The sequence below is a fragment of the Ptychodera flava genome, chromosome 8 (assembly GCF_041260155.1).
Source record: "Ptychodera flava strain L36383 chromosome 8, AS_Pfla_20210202, whole genome shotgun sequence".
Taxonomy (NCBI): Eukaryota; Metazoa; Hemichordata; class Enteropneusta; family Ptychoderidae; genus Ptychodera; species Ptychodera flava.
The window spans coordinates 13,405,910-13,431,620 of NC_091935.1; the positions used below are offsets into that span (position 1 = coordinate 13,405,910).

At 38.2% G+C, this 25,711-nt stretch overlaps 1 protein-coding gene across 2 annotated transcripts in view; it reads left to right on the forward strand.

The window, feature by feature from the left end:
• Positions 1 to 520: 520 nt before the first annotated feature.
• Positions 521 to 25,711, forward strand: part of LOC139138541 (transportin-1-like) — a 42,492-nt gene continuing 17,301 nt past the window's right edge. For both annotated transcript variants that reach the window (XM_070706959.1, XM_070706958.1), the window contains exons 1-8: positions 521 to 852; positions 1,053 to 1,128; positions 12,205 to 12,461; positions 20,065 to 20,198; positions 21,319 to 21,400; positions 22,158 to 22,280; positions 24,432 to 24,550; positions 25,055 to 25,220. In XM_070706959.1, the coding sequence (XP_070563060.1) occupies positions 754 to 852; positions 1,053 to 1,128; positions 12,205 to 12,461; positions 20,065 to 20,198; positions 21,319 to 21,400; positions 22,158 to 22,280; positions 24,432 to 24,550; positions 25,055 to 25,220 (1,056 nt within the window). In that variant the 5' untranslated portion in view covers positions 521 to 753. The remainder of the gene's footprint in view (positions 853 to 1,052; positions 1,129 to 12,204; positions 12,462 to 20,064; positions 20,199 to 21,318; positions 21,401 to 22,157; positions 22,281 to 24,431; positions 24,551 to 25,054; positions 25,221 to 25,711) is intronic.

The window sequence follows — 25,711 nt, forward strand, 5'->3', positions numbered from 1 at the left end:
TAGGTTAAAGGACGCCACCATCACACAAGTCTGCCCAGATTTCGTCGTCAGAATATGATAATCATTGCCACTATTTCTTGCCAAAAAAGTCCCCCGAAGATGACTGCCTCCACCCGTACGCAGTGGAGCTTACGCTTAGCAATTATAAACAATGTACGCTACAAATGAGGAACAATGGTCTTGCGTATGGAACAATGAATTAATTTTTGAACTCACCGCGGCCATTTTGATGTTTATAATCATAGCTTCAGTCATTTCCTATCGTCACTTGTCATTGGTTAAAAATAGTAAGTGCGTAAAAGAGTTTTTATCATTTGGTTACCTTTTACAAGAAGTACAAATGTTTTAAACGATTTCACCAATTTCTTGTATGCCAGTCAAAATGCATTTTAATTCACTCTGAAAAAATTCTCATGGTTCAGTTTTAACTGTATATTCCAGAGATTTTGTTCTCGTCACATAAGCGAGCAAAATATTGTCCAATGAGAACATGTGTTTCAAATACACTTAGCAGAGTCTCATTATTAACCGGAAGTTCTAAGAATCATAAGCCGGGTTGTACTTTCGCCTGTAGCGATATATGTATCGTAAATTTTAAACACATTGGCCAAGCTTCATATTGCGTAGGGCGGTATACATCTCCTTTTAGATACAGAGACAGCATCGATTCATTCAACTGACTGTCACTTACTTCGAGCATCTTCGGAATCCATCGGGTATTCTCGTTAGTGGCTACAGTGAGGTGAGACCAAGATGGCGTGGCAACCCCAACAAGAGGGATTGGAGCAAATTTTACAGCTTCTAAAGGAATCGCAGAGTCCCGACACGGAGACGCAACGGGCTGTCCAACAAGTATCCTTTGACTGATTTAGTTTCGAAAGAATTTTATGCTTTGTATAAGTTGAAATTCAGCAAGATACAGATCTACCCCGTTCAAATTTAATTCATTTCTGCACGTGCTTGCGACGTTCAAATTCAAACCGAAAATAATCTTTAGTTCTTGTTGTCATTCAGCCGGTAAGTTAAATACCCTTAACCGGATTCTAATACAGAAATTGGAGGCTTTGAACCAGTATCCCGATTTCAACAGCTACCTGATCTTCGTCTTAACCAAACTGAAATCAGAAGGTAATATGTCGACACATTATGCATTCTCTTTCAGAGAACGACTTGGCGTGTAGCGCTATGTATTGATCTATTGTCATGATCTCAGCTGATTGCATCAATACGGCCTCCATTTTATTACACCGGTGCCGGGTTTACTAGGCCAAGAACCATATGGCAATGCCACTCGTACCGATTTCGAAGTCTTATGGGCAGAAGCGTCGTAGGGTACCGACTGAGAAGTCGCCATTGACAAGTTCATCCACGGTGTACGTCATGTAGCCAAATGCCGCCGCCTTGTTCATATCATTTCTTGTGACTTCACACTCACGGCTCACCTGCAAACACATTTGTGATATGCACAGGCGGCCCATTGCATCAGTGCAGTTCGACCTATTAACCCTTAGCTGAATGATTATTTTATAGCCCTCGAAAATGAATTATTCCTCTCCACGGCACCGGATGTAATCGACAAGTTTTGTTTTGGCATTGTGTTTATAGAGATGTCCTTCAATCATAACTGTCTGAATAGTCACCTCCGATACAGTCTACACAAATGCATTCAATATTTTAATGACTGTCATAAATAGGTCGACTCAATTCATTCAGTGATACATAATGCAGAGCAATCATTTGTGCACTGTATCTAGCACATGAAATCTTTTACTTGTAATGCACGTTGGCTTTACTTGCATATTGCATTGCAAGTAGAGGCATAACTGCTGGTTTCTGCTTGAAACATACATTTACCGTCTGTATGTGTAATATGACGGCCATAGTAAGATTCTGAACTCTTTTTTAGCTCCCCATAATAATTTATGGTCAGTACCGGCAAGCACTTCAAACATCTTGTCTGCTTTGAAGAGTCTGGTGCTGTCCATAAATAGCACAGCTGACATTTCTAACAATTTTTGTTTGTGTATTTTTATAACTAATAACGCTGTTATCTTTCCTATTGTATTTTATAAGTACACTTTTAACATTATTTTCTTTTCTAGTTGATTTCACGTGTTGTATTGTTTTTTATTCTTTAGTTGTGTTGTACAATGTGCTGAGATGTGTGTGTAGTGAATTTCAAAAAAAAAATGAAATAATGATGAATCTTTCCTTACCTGCAGAAGCATGTTGCGGGCACAGAGTTCATGCTATGCCAAACATCAAAAGATTTATTGTAATTTGTATATGTGATTTACATGTACATCTTGGATCTCCACGGTGTATATCCATAAATTTGATTATTTTCTGAGCATCCCAATACCCCGTAAGCAACATTTACCATTAGGGGCACTAGAATATGGTTAGGTAGATGTTGATGTTGAAAGTCAACTGAAATGCAGGAAAAATCTAAAGATGTGACTTAAATGGAGATTCTTATATCAAAATGGTGACTTAATGTGATGTATAGAGGCCAAAAAAGACAAATGGCGTCAGTAGTTTCTCTTCATTTGTATGCAAACAAGATTTCCTACTCAATGGCATTGTGAAAGGTCAAATCAATCATTTCTTTCAAATGACATCAGCTCCTCAAAGGCTTGTGTGAAAGGATAAATGCCCTAATGGTTTGAAAGAGACAAAGTATTGTCAAAGCTGAATTTGCTCACTTTTTGCCAAAGCAGAGTATGGGTAGTGGACTTCATTCATTTCGCCATTGAAGTTGAAATAATGCAGGTAATTCCAACGTGGTGTTGTCCCAGCTGATAGTCAAGGTCAGGTGTGTCACTAAGTGTGCAAAAGCAAATTGTTTCATGAAAATAAACAACAAAAGGAAGGTTACTCCCTCAGTATTGGCTTCAAGCTTTCTGCAAGCAGTCATATACTTAGTATATTTTTTAGCTACTATAGACTATAGTCTATAGAAGCTATTGGGATGGGTATCCGTCCGGCGTCCGTCGTCAGTCTGTATGTATGTATGTATGTATGTATGTATGTATGTATGTCCGTTTGTGAGGCGTCCGTCCACTCAAATATCTTCAGAACCGCAGTACTTACTGATTTGATATTTGTTGTGTAGATGAAAAATATGATTTTGAGAAACTTTTTTTTTTAATTTTTGATATTGTTGAAAATAGGCAAATAATGCCAAAAAAGGTGTTTTTGGTAAAAAATCTTCTTCATAACCGCTGGTCAGACAGCTTTGTTATTTGGTATACAGGTCCCTAGGGATAACCCAACTTAGATTTGTTCAAATTGTGATGAAATATGCAAATGTGTATTTTTAAGGAATTTTTTTTGTCATTTTTGGGTCAAAATTTGACTTACATTGTATGGAATTCTTGTACTGTATAAACCCTATCAATTCACCCAGAAAAAAATAATTAATATGATTTTAAATAATTGAATTAATTAGGAAATCATCAAAGCCAAAATAATTTTAGTGTGGAATTATCAGAAAGTTCAACTTTTTTTGACAGTTCAAAGTGAAATGCTTTGCCCACAATGCCCACAATTGTATGTTTACTGAATTTTTTCCATTTTTGGTCAGACCATCCTGAAATGAGCTATCAAAGATATCCACCTTCTTCATCAATACATGTGTCTCAAAAGGTTATTCTCTACATAACACAGCAGAGCTCTATCAACTGTTGAGTCGCTTGTTTTTCAAAACCGCTGGTCAGACAGCTGTAATATTTGGTTTACATGTCCCTAGGATGACCTTAGTGAGATAATTTCATACAGTCAGGAATACTTAATTTTGTATCCATGTCTATAGTAGCTTCAGGGACTTTGGCCCTATGTTTTGTGTAATGTTGTCACCTCAGCTCTGAGGTCCTTTCATCCACTGTTCCATTGAACATTAACTTTTACATTCTCATGAATGGTTGTGAAATTTGTGATAAACGGTCACCATATAACTTAATATTTTGAAGAGTAGTTTGGCAACCATTGCATTGAGAACATGCCCTGGGATGTACACTGGCTAATTTTACATTGTTACCCTTGACAGTTATTGTTTTTCTCTGATAAAACCATCCTGATGTCAACATAGGTCCGTGGTAGACAAGAATAATTTCAAATTATGATCCAGTTGTCTTTGTATAAGACTTCATCCTTTCCCCCCAGGTTTAATTTTATTGAGTGCCTCTTTCTCTGAATACGACTTCACTTTATAACAAAAAAAACAAAGGAAATCGGATGTGTATTGTGGATTTTGAATCACAATTGTCACCATTCAGAGTTTTGATTGGCATAAAGAGGACACATCAAATCAAATGGAACTTGTGGGTAACTGTGATCTGCTATTTCATCAAGATGTGAGGCATAGCCCCCAGGGTGAAAGAGTTACTCCAGCGTGTCAGCATGGTCACTCACCCACCCACCATCACTACCATTCTCCCCTCGGCCCATTCATGCATTCAGAATGTCACAGTAACTTATCTTGAGACGGCGGTACCAGTGGGGCATCAGACATGGCTGAAGTCGTCAGTTCAAGTACTTGCTCTACTTTATCGCTGTGTGAGATGATTCACCACTGTCAATCATTTTAGTATGTCAGCAAAGAGTGTTCTCTCCGAACACCAGCCTTGATGGCCCTTTTCAGCATCTTCCCTCTGTTGCAAGTCAGTTGTGCTGGTACAAATGAAATTTGCACAGTCCATAAACATATATGCCAGCAACACTAATACCGTCAGTATCAAGAATCTATTTTTCAGATGTTAATATTTCACACATGAAGGGCAGATTTTTTGTTCGGTGTATAAACACATTAAACCCAATCCCTCCATTTAGCTGCAGAGGTAAACAAAATATTTCTTGCATAGCGGACACTACCTGATAACATTTACTGTGATAGTTGAGATGTCAGTCAATTTTGTTTGCAGTGTTAGCTGTGCTGTGTGATCGATGAATGCATGTGCTACAGCTGCCAAGCTTGTCTGGTTATCAAACAGATGTCAGTCTGGAGAGATTTTTACAAAGATTTTTTTCATCCCCATTAATGTGTTCACACATGTTTCCAAGTCCAAAGCTTTCGCTCAACATATGTAGTATGTTCGCTTTTCAGCCAGACATGGACAAAATTACAAATCCCTCACTCCACTCCATACAGGATGATGCACCTTGTGTGTAAAACCCATTCTTCTTTGGCTTAATATAAGCGAATATGTCTTTTACAGTATGAAAAACAAATTCGCACTTTGATATCCATGCTTGTTTAACTGGTATTTTCCATTCCTAGAATGTGTCTTGTAGTTCAGAAAATACAATCGATCAAATTTAGTATGATCACATCGTTGTTATGATGTTACTTTGCAATCCCCTCTTTAATTACAAAATTCAATAAATATAGGTAATGTAAAAAAACCTGTGTTTATAAATTTATGAAACATGTTTGACATGGAAACAGGTGGTTCTATATGTCATTTCTCTGATACGTAAACAGTCCCAACACACCATTTTCTGTGCTGCAAAGATTTTCTGATTCCTCAACAGTGTGTCCCATATCATCTGACATAGCCAAACCATTCTTCATCCTGTCCACTGTCCAAATTCCATTAACACTGAATCGGAAACTGGTAGAAGATGCTGTCAGACCATCTTAAGCATCTCCTGACCTGTCTCATTCTCATGATGATCAGATGGCAACATGAGATACGATTAGGACTCATGTTACAGGCAGTACCATTGTTTGTTCAAGACCCCCAGGCGTTTTGCCCAGGTGCATCTTGCTGGCTGTCCAGAAGTTTTTAAGTCTGCTTAATTTGAATGGCCGATACGGGGAAAGGGTATCAGGTTTCTGTTGCCGTCGGCAGTGCAGCTCTGCAACTCAACATGTGCAAATTCTACTTGGTAAGTCTGCTGCCCCTCACAAGTAGATTATGCGGGACTGTACTGAGTAGCAGAAACACTTTCCAATACTGATTTGTCAATGCCAGCATTCTTGTCTCTCTTGTTTCTGTGTGCTTGAGTTTCCCCTCTGACAAATTTCCATCTTGAACTTGAAGAGATGCCATCCAGAGTTTTGTAACTGTCACAGGAGACTGTTGGTGTTAAATGGTCACATACCTTTGTCAAGATGCAAGCATATCTGTATTCTCCCTCTGAGGCGGAAAAAACGTTCATTTTCAATGACAGTTGAAAGAGTTCCTACCATTGGACCAACTATGTTAATTTCACGTTCAGTTTTTTCTCATATTTACTGAAGAGCAGACAAAAAATGTACAAAAAACGAGAAGTGGGAAGGTTGACATTTTTTGTCAAATTATAGTAGAAGTAACACCAAGTAGTTGTAGACAAAGAAACAGTGAGAACTTCACTATATTTAAGCAAGGAGATACGGGAAGGAGCCATGGCAACAGGAGGTCAGGTACTGACCTTGAGATGACAGTTCAAGTTGATACATACCAGGACAATAGCTACTGTTGTGTGATTGTCTGTGTGTAATGTCTGGAAGACACAAAGACTTTGCCTCGTCATAGAAAATACCCTGCAGTACCTTGTTGATTATGACCATGAATATGGTAGTGTAGCTGGTGTTTCAAGGGCATTCTATCTGATATTTTGATCCAAATGTCTGTCAAAATTGACTCCAAAAGAAAAAAAGTAATTTTATCCCTGAAGTGAAACATTACAACGGCAAAAAACATAAAGTCTGTCTCATATATATTCCTCTTCTAATGCTTTGCCAATGACATAGCTGTTGCCATGGAGCGTTGCGATGCCGGGTGCCTTTCCACTGGAAAACAGAAACTGATCCAGGAGCTGTGAGTTTGTTTGAACTAATGTAATGTACATGTAATGTGGGACTGCAGTGAAATTTATTGATTTCACATGCAAACATAATACACAATCTGCTCTTTTCAAGACATGTGCGTCACCTTTGCAGTCATGGCTTAATCAAATAACATAGATTGCACAAGTGCCGGTGAATATGTTAACAACTTGTGTGCCTTGCCATGAACGTTGACTGTGGGCACATATTTTGTAAATGTGCACCAAATGCTAGGGACACATGGAACAGTCTAATCAAGTTTTCAGGTCTGAAAATTGAAAACATATTTTGCAGGCATGTCCATTGATTATGCTACACAATGGAGATGTCAAACCAGCAATAAGAAATGATAAATTTTTTTAGACATATTTAACATTCATCATGTCAGATTTCTGTTATCTATAAACCTTGCTACAACCACAAACCCAATGAGGATTGTAAGAAAATATCTCATATTAGAAATGCAAACACAATTTTAGAATGCTACTATTCCACATCTTTTTAGTAGACTTCCTGGATATATACCGAAGACATTTAGTAATGAATACAAGAGTCAGCTTTTAGTCTCAACCAGAATAGTCACATGACTCTGTCACAGAGAAAGAGTATATGTAGTTTTAAAACATTTTTACTAATGTGCTTTTTGCAAGATTGATGCTGTACAATCACCAGGGAGTAACAGTTAATACTTTGTGTCTCCTGTGTATTGATATTACTCATACTTTTCTGTGGAGACAAAAGAAACGAATGTAATGTCTGTCACCTTGCTGGAAAAACCCAGACTTTGGTCATCTACCTCGTATAAAAACTAATTTGCCAAGCTAATGTGTGCCTTGCCTTATAAATGATATTATTCTGTTTCAGATTAACGAGAAATTCGTAAGCTGTTAATCGAGAGTCTTGTTTGGAAATCTTTCTTGCAAATATTGAAATTTATTCCGCTGAAATGTTTTGATCTCAGGAAAAAAGGGGACTAGGAATTACCTTGTGTTAAGTCTGTCAAAAGATAGAATTACATCGCTGATTTGATGTCAGGAAAAACATGATTAATGTTCTAAATTGCATAAAGCTATAATACCTGCAGCATTTGCTTTCAATGTGATTTTTTCTCTCCCTCTGCTAGGGTTCCAACTGATGGATACCTCACTGCCTGTCAACCAGAGGAAAATTTCCCCTTCTTACATTTCCTTTCTGTGCATCTTTCTCTCCTCCCTCCCAGCCATTCTGTCTGGTACAGTGCATATGTCGTTTAAATTATTCAGTTTGCACTCCAAATTTGGTTATTGAGCGATCTCAGGCCTTGACATTATTGTCTGCTTATGATTTATTCATGTGATTGATTTCATACATCTGTAAATTTCATCGAATCTGATCATCAAATCTCTTCCCTCTCAAATTTTGTGTACAGATGTATGGGAAATGGTATGTGTGGATCACAGCAGCCTGCCCTTTACATCAACCATATACTGCATACTGCAGAGACGGTGTATAGGCTGGGATTGTAATATTGACACACAAATTTGTAAAGCCCATACAACCCCTACTCAATGATGTTATTTCAAGGTCTGCTGTTGATATTGCCCTCAGGGCTTATTTGAACAGGTAGAGAAGCAACAGGACAACTTCACCCTCTTACTGCCACCATTTGGTTCGATCCCCTAGGTTTTCAATGGTTTGAGTGGACTTACAGATTTGTTACTTAGGGGTGAGCAGGTTTAAGAATTGGGAACATGTGAAGGGAAAAAAAGCAGCAAATGAGCATGATGTGATTTGATATGATATGATGCTGGAGTCATAATAAGTTGGTATTCTTAATTTGTTGTTTGATCACATGTGTTATCCAGGTTCCTATCATCCTAACAGGAAGAATCTCCTTCCGTTATGAGATTGTTTGCCATCAACTGTTCAGGAAAATAATGGTGATTGATTCAGTACGGATGTGTAGGTTTAGCAGCGCTGAGGAATCACTCCGAGGTCTGTGATGTACTGACATGAAGATGTATTCCTGTAGATGAGAAATTACTGCATCGTGTCAGATAAATCTCTGAAACCTCAATTTTCTGTGTCAACGCTAACATTGCCACAAAGGGGGGACTGTCAACTGGTGATAATACACACTTGAAAAGCACAATGTGACATATGACTGGCTGCCTTCCGGTGAGCTCATTTGCATGTAAATAAGGCACTCTTTCTGTCTGAGAATGTGTTCAAAAAACAAGAGTCGAATCTCAAGATGTTGGTGTAAGATTCTCAAGAAAATTTAACTTCCTTAAGACATAATTATATTGCTTATAGATCTTTGACATCTAGACGTATATCATATTAAGTTATTAAGTCTCAGCCCCCGCTCTCTTTGTGACGGTGTCTGAAAAAAATTTTAAACATGTACAGTTGCGATTGGCTTTCTGCATGCGTACAAGCTACAGAATGAAACACAAAGAAGACTCGGACAAGACGGAAATTAGATTTTCGGTCGGACGCTAGCAGCCAGGGTCAAAAGTGAAATTGAAACCTCTGTCCCCCGGAATACATGTAGCAAGATTATACAATTTTCTACAGGCAGAATGGAGCGGCCGTTTTAAAAAAAAATTACAGATGATTCATCTCATGAAAATTTAATTTGATGTTGGCTCATGGCTCGTTAGAGAGTGAGTCGTTATCTTGGAGACATCTTAAAGCTATAGCAGACAAGTCGGGAATAGATGAAATAGCGACAGTGGAGACTTGACATGAATTAGAATCGAGGGCGGTTAATCATCATTTGCAGTGCTCAGTGAGCGTAGGTCATGCCCTATATAATTGTGCAGTCTATGAAATTCTCCACTTAAAATTTTAAGAGCAGTGCAGTTTTCCCAGTCCAATGATGTAAAGGGTTTTGACATACATAAAATATTCCATCAGTTATGATTGTATATTTGATTAGAATATAAAAAAACAAGAAATGTTAGAATGTAAGGAAAATTCTTACTGTAATTAGAATCTTATTAGATTTTTGGGAGTTTTACTTTTTTTTCGTATGTTCAGATCATAGATACAGTGCATTGTATAGGTACAGTGGCAGGAACTTCATGTTCATGGATGGGCATTAAACTTATAAACATAATTTATGGCTTGTACAGGCCGTCTAGAAATGTCACGGAAGTGCTATGACTTCCTGTTATGCTGGCCAGATTGCCAATTGATTTTACAAGATAAATATTCATAAGCTCATGCTTGTACATGGTAGATGTCTGCTCATAAAACACAAATCTTTTTTTTTTTGCTAGAATTGTTTAAGTTCTGTGAAATGGTAATGTGAGTCGGTAAAGACTGGCTCAAATATGAGAGAAAAGAATAAATTTTATCCTGGAAATTTTTCCATGGCAGAACCAGTGTACTTCAGTGTTTTCACAGGGATTGCATATAGCATATAGTTTAATTAACCCTTTCACCACCATGGTTTGGCCCAATCCCTTGTTATCAATGGTGAGTGTGGACCTGTTTACAGTGAATTGGGGGTGAACAGGTTAAATATACACTCATATAAGTGTCAGCACACACCAATGAAAGCCAATGGCATTGTACTTGTAGACCTAACAGTGAAAACGTTGAGCTGAAATGTCAAGCAGGTAGTTCAACATGACAGAAAGAGGACAGGCCATGCCAAATTGAGACTGAACTGCAACATGAGGGATCTTTTCTTGTAGTGGTGGGAGACAGTTGTCAATTTTATCAAGAATTTTGAAAGGAAAGTTCTGAGAATAAAGTATATAATGATGAAAAAAGAGACCCACTTTATATCTTACAGTGAAAACATTAAAAACTTTTACTGGAAATTTTTTGTGGTTTGACGTTGTACCAGATATGGGTTTTCTGATAGAGTTCTCAGAAAACACTTGTAACCCAGAAAGTTGAGATTGGATACAGAAATAACAACCCTGGGTTGATAAGACATTCACCTCAGAGCAAAGCTACCAAGCAGTGTGTCTAAAGGTTTTACTCAATCATGCCATTGAGTACAAATTACAATAAATAAACCCGTCTCATATGCCCTCCTGATCTGTCAAGCTCTCTCTCCAGAATTTCTGTACAGAGTGTGACCTTTGACATTGCCATGGCATTTCCCTGGCAACCAAAGGAAGTGGAGACAGAATGTGATTGTGACTAGTGGCAACAGGTAGCTAGTTTCACTCAGCTATTACAAAATCTATTGGTTCTGGCTAATTTGACGTACAGTAAATCTCTCTGACGGTGTTTTTTCCTCTTCGCACAAATCAAATGTCTATCACAGGAGAAAAGCAAGTGTATTTCTTAGATGGGTTGAAAAAGGCAAAATCACCCATCAGAATATGGCAGTTTCTGTGAATTCTGTCATGTTGGTGTGGAAAATTTACACACAAACATGGCAGGTTTCCAGAATGCGGGCTGTTTCTTGCATGACTTAGCCGTTCACAGTGAAGTCATTTCCTGCAAAAGAAGACAATACAGATATTAACTTTTGCCACAGAATGTATTGTACGGAGTGTTTGGAGCTATTGATGGCTGGAATTCTCAATCAATGAGAGAACCACTTGCCACAATAGGCCACCAAATCAATACTGTTTTCAGTTTGAAATCTAACCAGTCAGCTCGGCAGAACACTCTGCGGAGTCTAGTTCAGTCAATTCAATTTACTTGGTTGGCTTACACTGTGAGTGAGATTAGAAAAGGGCAGATATTGTAGGGCATTCTGATTACTGTTAGCAGAGGGTCGAGGTCATGGAAATGATGGAGTTGGCCAAGCTTCTTTTGTTTTACAGTTGCATGTAATGATTCTGGTAATTACATTATTGTGGAATTGATCGGCTGTAAGAAGATTATAACGTTATCCCATCACTGTCATCTGGCCGGTAATAATTGCATCCGACTGGCAATATTTAAATGTGTGATCATTATTACTCATCAAAAATTAGGAAGTTGGGATGTTTTCCTGATAAATTGTCAAGTAGTAGAGTATCCTATTAATGGCCATGGCAATGGTATTTCACACTAAGGATGTGCCAGCCATATGTGGAAGTTGTGCATAGATATTTTGTGTCAACCTTCCTTGTAGAGTACAAAACAAAAGACAGAAAGGTTACAACCAATTGAAAAAATATTCCCAAATGAAGGCCAAAAAAACCACATATGTGAGGGATCGCATCTTTTGTCATGTGAACATCAGGTGACCTTTGTGTCATATGAACCTCAAGTGAATAACTATAAAATGTTTGTAGGTATTAAATGGAGATGAACAGATGGTTTCAAAAGGAACACAATTTAGACACTCAAATATTTTCAGGAAAGTATTAACAGCCAATCGTTTCTGTATATATCTCTTGGTAATTAAGAGTTTTCCAAGTGTAATATTTTCTGTGTATCACTGTCTCCTTCAGACGACACGACAAGATCGCTGAGTGGTCTCATTCTCAAGAACAACGTCAAAGCTCACTACACAAACTTTCCCAACGGCGTGACGGACTTCATCAAGACAGAATGCCTAGAGTGCATAGGAGATCCGTCGCCCCTGATCCGGGCCACCATCGGAATACTGATCACAACCATGGCGTCCAAAGGTGGGCTGGAGAACTGGCAGGAGCTGCTCCCCAGACTGTGTCAGCTGCTGGACTCGGAAGATTACAACATTTGTGAGGTAATGCAGAATTGAGATAGATGTGTATTGATGTGTATGCATCACAAATCTTCAACATACTGATACAAACTGGAGAGAGACAAGTGTGTGTAAGGTAGTAGGTGCAGTGCAATTTGACAAATATTATAAACACACATGCACACACATGGCAATGTATAAAAAGTGGAAGCTGAAAAGCGTCAATTAGCGCCGAACGTACAGGTTGTCAAGTGGACTAATGGGCTCAACTGATAAATGGATAAAATGGATCAAAGCAACGATGTCGGTCACGTGATTATTTATGAATAGGTGATGATTAGTTGTAAATTCAGAGTCTGACATTCAATGGTTGCCTACACTCGTTATGCAAAAGACTGCAGCCTTTCAGTTACAATGAACGTCATTTGTGAGTTGTGAGGTCTGTTCGAGGTGAGGCTCACTTGGGAAGCAAAACCTGGCATAGGTATGGTGGCGGTTAACTGTAGGCAAGAAGTGAGCGCCCATCAAGCTTTGCTTAAAACGAGATGTTTCTGTCACAAAATCTGATCAGCCGCAGTGGCAAATTACCCACTGATGTGAAAAAAACAATGACTTGGTATTTGCGTGACATGCGTTCAAAGGTCAGAACACTGTCACCGAGCTCTGTGGCTCAGTTCTGTTGAGCTCACTAAGACAAAATGTGACCCTATTTTTATTTGTAATTCCCAAAATTAATAAAATTTGCAGGCTGGTGCAACAGAAAATTATGTCCTGGTATGGGAAAACATTTTACGTGCTGGAAAATTATGTGCTGGCAAATTTTTTGTGGTTAAAAGCAAAGAAGAACTGTCTTGGATTTGATAAATTACATCGTCTTTGATGTTTTATGCAGGGATCTTACTTATGGGTCTTTTCAGTATTTGGTTTGAAGCCATTCAGTATTCATTTTCATCTGTTAGTATCAACATCTGTGTGATAATTTTATAGTCATTAAATATCACCTCAGAAATAGTAATACAAATGTGTGCTGAAAAATTATTATACATCAAACGATCAAAAAAGAAAATAAAGAGTATTCTTCGTGCAAGTTGAAAAGGATGCAAAGAAGTAACATTTTCAACATGTAGAAGGAATTATGTGCTTGCATTACACTATCTGTTCTTGTCTATCCTTGCATGGTTAACAGAAATCAAGGCAGAAGATATAGGAATTCAGATGAGCTGCTTTGTGTATTAACCTTGAACGCCAAGCGGAACATTTTATTTAGAAAATTTGCTAGGTTAGATATTAGATACAAACACAAAGACGGAGACTTGGATTGTGCAAATGTTGTTCAATAACAAAGATTTCAGGTCGTTTGAATCAGGAAAAGCCATTCATTGAGATTCTGTGAGTAAAGATATAGTCGTCTTGTATGGAAGTTTTGCAAGTAGCATTTCTCGTTGTCTGGTTCCCCCTCCATGCTGGAAAGACACTAGCGAAATGGGTATCCATGGATGTGTAGAACAGGTATCATACAGGGTTCCTCAGCAGAATGAGATTACAGTATACAGTACACGAGTTAGAAAGGTTGCAAATTTCTTGCAGACCATAGCAGTATCACTTTGTCATATAACATGGTGACATAGGCACAAAACTCAGAAATTCTGGGTATATGAAACCCATGTATGTTAAAGACTACAAAAGAGATATTTTAAAAAACACAAGCAAAAGAAGCATATCATTGTATTTATCAGCCATCTTGTTTGTAGTAAGAGGGCTGTTTGTTTCTAAAAGGTTATCTAGATCCAACGAAGGTTAACTTTGTCAGAAAGAAAACAGGACAAGCCCCTGCGTGTTAGATGTAGATAATTAATGTCTATTCTTGTCAAATTTTGAATGCAATTTAAAAATTGTGTTTGTTCTTAAAAACAATAAACAGGTGTGGGACAGGACAGGGTGTCAGTTCAAAGAAATTCATAAGGAGCTAGCAAAGCAAGATTCTGTGATATTGTTTAGACAGGTCATATGCACATTTCCCCACATTGAATAATGTTATATATTCACAATCCCCAATTCACTCTCTCCTAACATATTTTAAGCTGATGCTCTTAGACTGTTCCATCACTGTAGGATCCTTCATGCCAGGGCCTCACAGCCCTGACTTCTAGGCATATTTCATTTCCTGCCGATAGAGTCCCAGGAGGCAATAAGCAATAGCGCGAATATTCTGTCATCGGCGGAGCATTGGCACATTCATACATTTGTGTGGCAGACCGGGCATGATGCACGTCGCAAACAACGACAAGATGTGTTTCCCTCCTCTGCTAGTTTGTGTGATGTCGATCTCCTGATGTCAGAAATTAACACATTTCACAACGTTTAGGAAAAAAAAGAGGCCTTGAAATGCTAGACAACATGCCTGCCTGGCAGCTACCTGTCAATCAAAAATGTTTCAGATCAAGTACATATTCAGATACTACACTTGAACTTCATCAGCACAGACAGTAAATATAACGTCTGTTAACTTGATGGAACCTACATTTCAGGGTAAATTTCTTATATTCAGATTTTGCAAACTCTTTGTAACAAACATGGATACTATCAACGGTCAAATGATGGGTCACAGACTTTTATCATGTACAAATATTCTATTAACGTAAACACAACCTGCTACCTTGTACTTTGGTACCTACATAGTCTTTGTACATGTGTTAAACATCTTATGGTTCAGGGTGCTAATGAGAGGCGAGATGACAACATCTCCCAGTTGAGGTGATAGAATTTTTTGAATTATCGAATCAACAGAAATGCAGATTTCCTTGTTCGTAAACCCATAGAGTACAGGAATTGTGAAATAGTCTCTTTAGGCCTCAGAGAGGCCATAAACTAACCATTTGAACCCAATCTACATACATATATACATTAGAACAATCAAGTTTGTGGTCAGTCCAATATGAATTCATGTTCATACGTTGTCAGTCATTCAAGTTCAGGTAGAAGAGAGGGCTGGCATACAGTGATAGCCAAGTTAGCCGAACAAAAACCAAGATCCATATAAAGTCTAAACACACAGTGAAGCAGGAAATTCTCATAACCTACTCACAGTAAAGCTGTAACTGACAAGAGACAGAAGTTCTGAGTGATCCTAATTTCACTTGGCACGTCAAAAAAAGATGTCAAGTATTTTGTCAAGCGCTGGCTTTCCACAAGTGCAGTAGTTCACCAGTATCTGAGTCAGTGACCTTTTGAAATGAGTCGGTTTCAGCTTACCAAAATGTTGCACTGTATGGTGCTGTACTTAGGTTTACAATGACACAGTTCCTGCAGAACACTTCCAAACCTGCACACTCACTTTACTAGTAAATGTTTCCAAAAATAGCCACCCCTCCTACAAAAACTGTCCGAGTCTTGTCAAGATCTGTGTCCTACTTTTATTGTAACTTGTAAGACATGCCTATTGGGTGTAGAGTTACATGTATCCAGTGTCATAAAATATTACAAACATGGTTAGAGATACTCGCTAGTTTCTCGAAATGGAACAACCTTTTGCGTCACAGACAGTTTTCTTGTCTGTCATGGGTAGGCGAGTGCAAGCCCACGTTGAGGGACTGATTCTACCATAGTGTGCTAAAACAGGTGTTGAATATCAATTTTTATTGATATGACATTCAGAAAAATACAATAAAAATGGTTTGAAAGAGTAACGTAACACCTCGATATCAATAATCTTTACTGCCGTTGCAAAATAAATGAAAAATATTGATTGGAAAGGTAGAGCAATCACATGATAGCCCTTGGAAAATGCCAATTTCACTTGTTGTTTAGATCAGAGAAGATATAATTTTGATGTTAGCTTAGCACCATATCAAAAGTGAGAGCTGAGCGTTTTGTTGGCAACTGAAAATCTGCCACCTTTGAAGACGAAATTACACAGATTACCAAAGCTTATCAGAAAGAAAACTAGAATAACAGTGATCTCCCAGGCCGTTTAACAGGATCGGCCCCGATCCTTTATTTTTTTTGCCCGATCCTTTATTTTTTCGCCCGATCCTTTATTTTTTCAAGCCGATCCTGTTTCGTGTCAGCCGATTCTCTTTCAATGTGGCTGAAGACCTATTGTTTCTCGGCGGCGATTTTGTGTGAAACGAGTTTAAGTGTGAAACGGTTCTAATGTGGCGATAACACGACGTGCCAGATGATTAAAAGGTTTATTCCATCGCCAAAATGTGTGAAATGGTTAGACTGTTCTCCTCTCATGTCGATGCTTTAGGTGTTTTACACACAATGAGGCAGGGTTCAATCGGGTGCAAAGCACCCAAAGTCGCGCTTGTCTGTGAGGAGAATAAACGGGGCGGCCGTTAGTGCAAATGAACATCGGCTAAGACGGATGAAACTTAAATTCAAAAAGCATGAAATGTGTTACGCTGCCGATCGTACAGACAATGGCCATTTTTTCACATAACGGACATGGAGTATACACAACCATGGATGTAAAAATTAAAAATTACATCCATGACTCAACGAAAGGCTCGGTGTTGCATCTTTGCCAGCGGCACTCAGTCACCTCCATGGTCAAAGCATCTATACTAGGCAATTGGTTGAACTGCCGTTGCCACCCATGTCTCGCTCTGGTAAGAATCCGAAGGTCAGGAAAAGTGATTTCGATCAGAAGTGGCTGAAATCGTACGATTGGTTGAGACAAGCAAAAATGTATGGTACTGCCGCGTGTTCATATTGTTGCGTGTCCGAGTTAGCCATTTCCAGATCTGTGTACGTCCACATGACGTTGAAGCCATGTGTGTCACTTCGTGTCACGCATTCATAACTTGCATGGATTCGTTCGATTGACTTTGAGAAACAATTTCACTTGATCCAGTTTCAAAACCCACGACCCGTTTTACAATATTCAGGGTACCATGAAATGAAATAAAAAGGAACTACATGAGTTAAAATAATCATTCGTGTGATCATCTGAATACACAGCTATGTATGTACGGTTAGGATATACAGTATAGGTTCAAAGGTCGCGTGTGTTCAAGCGTGCTCCACACACACAATGCATGGCTACGGCCGACGCCGCGCAGTTGTCGAAGTTTCGTACGTTTGTCGAAGTAGAAGTCGATGCAATTTCAAATCTTGTTCTTGAAAATACCGGTATCAATATTTTCGGGCTTCTCTTTATTATGAATTGAGTTTTAAAGTCAACATATTTCTCTGCAGGCATGCTCCTCTGACTAATATTCAGTCCCGTATGAACTTGTCCGTGTAACTAACTGTTTTGCCATGGACGTTTAAAACAGACGTCCATGGTTTTAGCAATCTGGCTACAGACAAACACGTACCGGTCGTAACAGAGGATCACATAAAACGTCTGATTTTGAATGTTATTCTAGAGAGAACTGGAAGACTTTGAATGAAAATATGGATGTAATATATGAAGTGCTTAAAGTGCACAAAAGATTTTACTTTATCCTTTTATTGTGGGATTTTTTCTGATGCTATGGAGTGACATGTGTATTGCATAATTAACATAAAATTTACATAGTTATTGTTATGCAAATTAGCCGACCCTGTTTCAGAAATTTCTGGGGAGAACACTGAATAAGGTAGCTGTACATTGTAAATGAAACTGCTTATGCTGTTCTATGAATGCAAGCACAGACGGCAGACTTTTATAAAGCTGTATATGATGCAAGTAGTCCTAAACTGATGCTTTCAAACTCTGGCATGTGTGAAAAATTACCACAAACAATGTTTACTGTATCATTTTATGATGAAGTAGCAGGGTACAATACCAGCCCGATGTCGGGTAGTGTGTTGCTACCTGTAAAATTACATGCATGCACTTGTCACAACTTGGCCATACATTCAGCTGACGTTTTGCTAGTACCGAACCAATCAACTTCCCATTTCCATGGCAATAACTTGAACCCCCTGGCTCATAGAATCTTCGCTCATTTCTTATGCCAATCTTGCCACATCTGTCCCTTGGGAGAATGATATTACTTATTAGTCACCGTTTCCAATTATTTTCCGAGACTCTGTCATGTGACTATTGCATTGAACTGTATAATTGCGAAGCATGACCAGGAAAAAAACCCTGAAAACATGTTGGTTATGTGGCCTGTTTAATCTTATTCTGGTTCAATATTGTATCAGTGGGGCCTTGTATCTTTAGAAGGACGTGAACAAGAAATAAATGTAAAAATTGACAGGAAAGTTTAATATTTTGAAAAAGAAACTCAGTGCAAAATATAATGAAAAAAGCAGCATTGAGTAAGGTCAAATTTGAAAAGAAACAATTCCTGCCTTCATGATGTATGTCATGAAAAAGATGCAAAATGAGGGTTGGGGTACGTCTGATTCTAATGCATATATACATTACATGTACACAGTCATCATTTGAACTGTATCACCTAGAGATTCTGAAAAATTAAGTTTTAAAATGTAAAAAAATCTCATCTCTCAGATTGCAATAGCAATTAAATAATAAATCCTAAATAATTGAACATTTCAATTTTTTCATAGTAATTTAAATGTTGCTGAATAGGTATGCAATGATGTCTAGACTTTTTACTGTCAGTGTAAATTCTATATTGCCAGATACTGACAGGTTTAGATTTTAATTTATGCATTTTGAACATCAGTAATCCAGTGTGTGGCCAGCTGGTTTGGACTAAGCTTGTAATTTTATTCTCTCACATACTCGTACGTACACAGCCACAATTGGCAGCCACAGTAATCGGACGTAGACCTCATTTTTCCCCTGCTGTTCTTGGCTTCTGCTTGTCCTTGCATCGTTTCTTTGCGTGATCATCCACTTTGGCATGGTTGAGTGTTTGCTCATGAAATATGATGCCGATTATCATCAACAAATCGGTTATTGGATCTGATGATCAGCTGTCTGTGACTGCCATCATGCAGTCCTAGTAGCCAGACGTCAAATTTTTCAACATCAGAAGGGCAGTATACCGAGGTTAAAAAGCTTACACACTACTTTTCGTGTTAATCCTTCTAGTGAAATTTTTTTTTTTAGCAATTTTTTTCAGCTTTTCCTGTGTGGTGCTGCCTGATGTTATTTTGTTATGCCCAGAGTCATTTCAAAGCTCACCTCTGACCTGACATTGTTAACACAGGCAGACATTTGTTCAAACACATTTTACTGTAAAAATCAATTCAAAGAAGAACCATATTTATTATTTATTCTCAAATTGAAAATATTATATCCTCGTAGAATGTGAATGTAGGAAAAACAATGTACTCCGACCAGTTATGTGAGAAAATGTATTAAGTGTGTGTATTTAAAATCATATTTGTGATTTCATCAGTATTTTCACTAGATAAGATGAAAGACTTGTAACATCAAAGCAATCTAGCATCCATTCAGTCATCCCTTATATTTTATGCTTGTAATAATGACTGTTAAAATAGTTTCAGTGTTCTCCCCAGGATTTTCTGGTAGAGTGATGGTTGATATGCATAACATTACTGTTATTGTAATTATTATGGTAATGTTGCTATTGTTTACCAAAAATTAAGAGTGGCGGCCACCACTCTATACTTGCTCTGGGGAGAACACTGAGTTTTAATACAAGTTTTTCCCCTTTGATTTAGAAAGGACAGAAATGAAGGATTGAATTTTTGTTTTTGTATTTCATTGTAGGGTGCATTTGGTGCATTACAGAAGATTTGTGAAGACTCGGCTGAAGTCTTAGACAGTGATATGCTAAACAGACCTCTCAACGTCATGATTCCCAAATTCCTTCAATTCTTCAAACACTCAAGTCCCAAAATAAGGTAAGGACTCTGGTTTCCATTTATGATATAGGCAATTTTCAAAGGAGATCAACACAACCATAATGGGCATAGCCTTTGCCATATTTTTCAAGAGCATTTTCATGAACGTAACCCTTTGAGTGCTATGATTTTTCCCGCCAAAATGTTAGTGTAACTTTTTACAAATTTCTAAGATTTTTTTTTTGTGATTTTTTAGATAATTTTGGACCAAATGGACATCGCATTTCATTGGCTACAGTTTTTAATCAAAATTTCACCAAAATCTGAAAAAATTGACCGGGGTATATTTTATAAAGTTGACAAATATATTGATTTGGCACTCAAAGGGTTAAAAAGAAGAGTTTGACTTGATGCTTGAGTATTGACTTGTCAAAAAACTGACAAGCCTTTCTCGTTGATAATCCAGTCACACTGGTAGATACACCTGCCTTCATGATTTACAGAAAAGTCCCCTCAGTCACGTCATGAAATTGGAGACAGAAGGCATTAGGAAATAATCTGAAACCCTCTCAATGAAATGACATCGGTAATGCATGCTACTTTTTACACAGTGACTTGAAATAAGATGTAGTTACTCCACACAGAAATTGAAACTCTCAGAGCACACCAACACTTGTATTTTGTATATCTTTCTGTCACGGTGAAATGTAACATGAAATTTGTCTTCAAATATGCAATAAATGAAAGTCCTTATTACATCACCGTTTAATTTCATACCAAGTCAACTGTCTCATTAGCCCTGACATCAACATTTCCAAAAAGTTTCATTAGCACAAAGGTCAATAAGATGTTCAAGGTTTTGGCTATAAATTTCAGTAAATTTTCTCATTGGAAAAGCACAAGCTAAAGGTTGCCGGAAGCAACAATTAGGAAAAGCACCCGTCAGTAGTTTGCCGGAAGGTAGAAACTGACAGGTAGAAAGGTTAGCAGATCTCCACATAATCATAGTAACATGTCTCAATTGAAGTCAACGGATGCTTTTAGGAGGGCTGACCTTTCCCTGATGGAGTAGATGCTTGTCTATGCTTTGCTTCCTACCGCCGTTTGTTGTGTGTTGAGACTAAAAGCTAAAGGGTCATCTCCCTTATCTATCGCTCTTTTCCCCATTTTCTCTTCCCAGATCTCATGCAATAGCTTGTGTCAATCAGTTTATCATCAGTAGAACACAGGCGCTCATGGTCAACATCGACAGATTTATGGAGGTGAGCAGAAAAAAAACATTGAGGAATATCTTTAGTGCAGCATCAGAATTTATATTTTTGTCAGAGCTGTGTATTTAAAGCTAGAATTAGCCCTGGGGAAAGATATTTCGACTCACATTTTTTCAGTACTTTTCTGATCTACCACGTGTAGGGGTTCATTTTAAAGCTTTTTGAGTAATAACAATTTCACCATTGTAAATTTTTGAAAATAGAAAATTTTATTTTCCCCAATAAAGTTAACAGAAGGATATTGTTGAATATCAAATATCAGCCATTTTGAATTTCAAATATCTTGAAATGTTGTGTAATTTGTTTCTTTAGTACCAAACATTCCTTGAAGACCCCTTATATTTATTCTTGATTTGGTAAGAAAATGGTTACAGGTTTCATGGTGGAAAGTTTGAGCAAAATTCTTGCATTTTTGAAACACATAATACCGCAAGCATTGGTTGAGCAGCCAAACCACTTTGGAAAATGGTATATGAAAATTTGTATAATTTGATCTCAGAGTGCTCCTGTTTCAGGAAGTTTTCTCCTGTGAAATGTATAAGCTGGGCATTTGTAAGCCATTTAGATATTTTTAGAAATATTAGTTCCTGAAATTAAATTTAAAAAATGAAAATGAAAAATTTTATTGTCGCCATGACAACATTAATCTCCAGTTCCATAGGGCAGCTTTTTAGGTCATGGTATTTAGCCTTAGATTTGAACACTTTTAATATACACGTACCTGCAATATTTGTTCTCCTCTTTGTAGAATTTATTTGAACTGGCTTCGGATGAAGACGCTGAAGTTCGCAAAAATGTTTGCCGAGCACTGGTGATGCTGTTGGAAGTCCGTATGGATCGTCTGATCCCCCACATGGCCAACATTGTGGAGGTAAGAGCTGTGCGAATGGTTAAAGACTACCTTATTGAAGTTGTTATAAATGTAAAATTTAAGAATCACCGTGGTTGAAATTTTAACTTCTTTTGCTGTAGTTTAATAATTTTATATAGTTCCAGAGACCAGCTCTGGAACTGTTAGTTTTTGCTCACTTTCCTTCTTTCTTTCTTTCTTTCTTTCTTTCTTTCTTTCTTTCTCTATTTCCGGTATTACTACCATAGAACATGCTATACACAAATTTCACCTTAATTACCCAGAATGCATTGCGACACGCTTATGACGTCATCGCTCAGCTCAGACGGGTTTTACGGGCATTTCTTGTGTGTTTATTTATTTATTTTTTATTTGGCATTGCTCAACTATCATATTGCGTTCAGTTATTAATAATTCTAGCTTTCTTTCGCTTTGTTTTTTGTTGCTTTTTGAATTTATTTTTCTCTAAATACTCGCCGTACGTGGCGCTATACTGTTTCGCCCGAATGCTCATGGGTTGAATGACATTAACAATGGCGGTGTATTTCGCTTCGCCCGCACAGAGACAGAAAATTAGGGTTTCTTTAAGTTTACAAGCGCGGCTGGGCACATCGTGTACCTAGGCGAGGTGGGTGTGCTCGAAAACTATGATCAATGCAAAATTTGGACTCAAAATCGGCTGTTTTGGCGGAGAAACTGCCCGCCGTATTTCTGAGGAGTCACCAGCGGTTTTTCCTATATCAGTCTGCGGGGCTGTGGTGGGAGGCCGTTTAACGCCGGTAACACACAGCCCTGCCATGCAGAGCCAGGCATTCATAGTGAACGTACTGTCTGTCATACGTCACGCTCCGGCATGCGTTGGCTGCACGTAAAAGCAACTCAACTTTCCAAGATCAAACGGTCAGTATCTTGTGAAAACAGCGACATAGCAATGAAAATTGTTTTAGTCTGTGCTTTTAATCAAATGAAAATGCATGTGGCTCAATTTCAACGGCCTAGGTCCGATGTTTCCTCTCGTCTGATCATCGTCGTAAATCACACGCCTCTTTACGGCAACAACTCAGCGCTACCCGTCAAGCGATTGATTTTTGCGTTGGTCAGCGGAGCGAAAATTATTGCTCTGGCTCGCGAGAATGTCGTCTGATAAACATTTCCGTGCGTTGTCGCCCCCGTATGTATCTGTTGCGTTTTTACCGTATATGTAGGCATTTGTAATCTGTGTACTATAATTCCCCGGACTGCCTTGCTTTTAGTTGTATTGGTGTTTACTGCTATCAGCCCTGAATATTAAAATCCAAAGCACTCTTTCATTCTGCACCTATCTTTGTCACACATTCTCTTGTTCTTCCGCTGCTCTGGTCTCTGGAACTTCGCTTTTGCTTGCAAATGCTTTCTAGTATTATATTGTTTTGTAATTTCCCCAATCATAGATGAAAATTGTCAGTGTTTTTGATTCGGTCATTAGTACAAAAATTGTCCGATTGAATATTGCCAACTTTTGCGAAAACATTTTGTTCCTTTTGATAGAACCATTCTACACTTATACTTCATTATGGTTTCCAGTGATAGCAATGAAATTTTAAAAAAAACATTGTGTCAGTGTTATTCAGCGTTTTAAAAAATTTACCTGACAGGTTTATGTCAAAATGTGGAACTTGGTAAAGAGTTGTGGTGGCTCATGACGATCCACTCTGCTGATGTTGTGTATGGCAACTGATCGTTTGCATACCCAGTTTACAGTGTTGTGGTCTGACAACACCATCCAATACAATTGGAAAAAGACTGAGCAAAAGAGATAAAAGGGATGGGAGTCTGTTCAGGGATAAAGAAGCCATCTTTTGGCATATTTGTTATAACCCATGTTTGTCTTCTTCTTCGGGGTATGCTGCACAAGCCAATATTTGCCTAGTGTCAAACCAGTGCATCTGTCTGTGCCCATGCTCAGAATATACTAACTTGCTTCATTTGGCTCTCAGTCTCAGAATTCACATAACAAAATATCCCAAAATAGAAGGCAAGAGTCAAACCTGCAATTTAACCCTTTGAGCCAAGCACAAATTCACAACGTGTTTGCCACTGTTTTTTCACTGAAACAACATCTGGATAGACTTGATCAAATTTCCTCTACAATTAATAATGATGACATTTTCTTTTGTTGCCTTGTCTAACCAGTACATGTTAATGAGGACTCAGGATTCGGATGATATTGTGGCTTTGGAAGCCTGTGAGTTCTGGCTGACACTGGCAGAGCAACCCATCTGTAAAGAGGTCCTGAGTGGTCACTTGCCAAGGTATGCACCATCATTGGATATTCAATTCTGTGCTTCTATAGAGAAGCCAGGTGTGATGCAGTGGAAAAACAAAGGCATATGTAGATATTTGAACACCTGTGAAGTTCCCAAAAAACTTCATCAGTGAGCTTTATGTGAATCCAGTGTCAGTATGGCTGTATTGAAGTCTACAGCCAGCACAATGTCTGCTGATGTGCAGGGTGGTCGGTAGGTTATATCTGATTGGTCAATGGTCACTATTAACAGCAACTTAGGGAGTCTTTTTGTATTATTTTATTTTAACAGGCACATCAGCCCCACAATGTTGTCAGTGTGCAGGGGTGTCGAGCTCCTGACAAGGTAGAAATTGAAAGAAAGTTTATTTCCATGTATCATAGTTTTGTCAAAGGTGGGGTCCACCGTATCATTAAATGGAGTACATGTCTGTTCAGATTTCTTCAACAGCCACTCTTCAAAGAAAAAACTGGACAGACATAAAAAAAAATTTGCCATTTCTTTCGACAGGTTGATACCGGTCCTTGTGAATGGTATGAAGTATTCAGAAATCGACATAATTCTCCTCAAAGGGGACGTAGAGGAAGACGAGACAATCCCAGACAGTGAACAGGACATCAAACCACGCTTTCACAAATCACGTACACACTCCCAACAGCACACTGAAGATGATGAGGTAGGTCTGCTAACTACTTCCTCTTCACCCTTCCACATTATAAAAAAAGAGGAAGAAAAAGTGATGTCCAACAGACTATGGAAATTACCCTTTGCACAAACATTTCCTAATGTTAAAGTCCTACCTGTTCTCTTTAGAAACGGCAATCATTGGTTTCAGAATAAACACAACATCTTTTCTATAAACATGACTTTGAAGGAGCTTGGCTTCAAGAGTGTTTCCACTCAAGTGAAAACAAATATAAAAGATGTGCCGCCTTCCTCACTCTGATGCAAGATATTGCAGAATTACCTTTATTAAGAATGCTCTATACCAGTAGTTCCTCTTTCATTGAGGTGGCTAGTTTCAAAAGGCGAACAAATTCCAAAGATAAAGTTAACCTTGTAAATTTGGACCCTCTGTCTTCCAGGACATGTTTCAGTTTTATCCACAGCTTTGAAAATCAGAGGGGTGGTCAATTTACATATCAATACGTGATTTGCATATTCCTT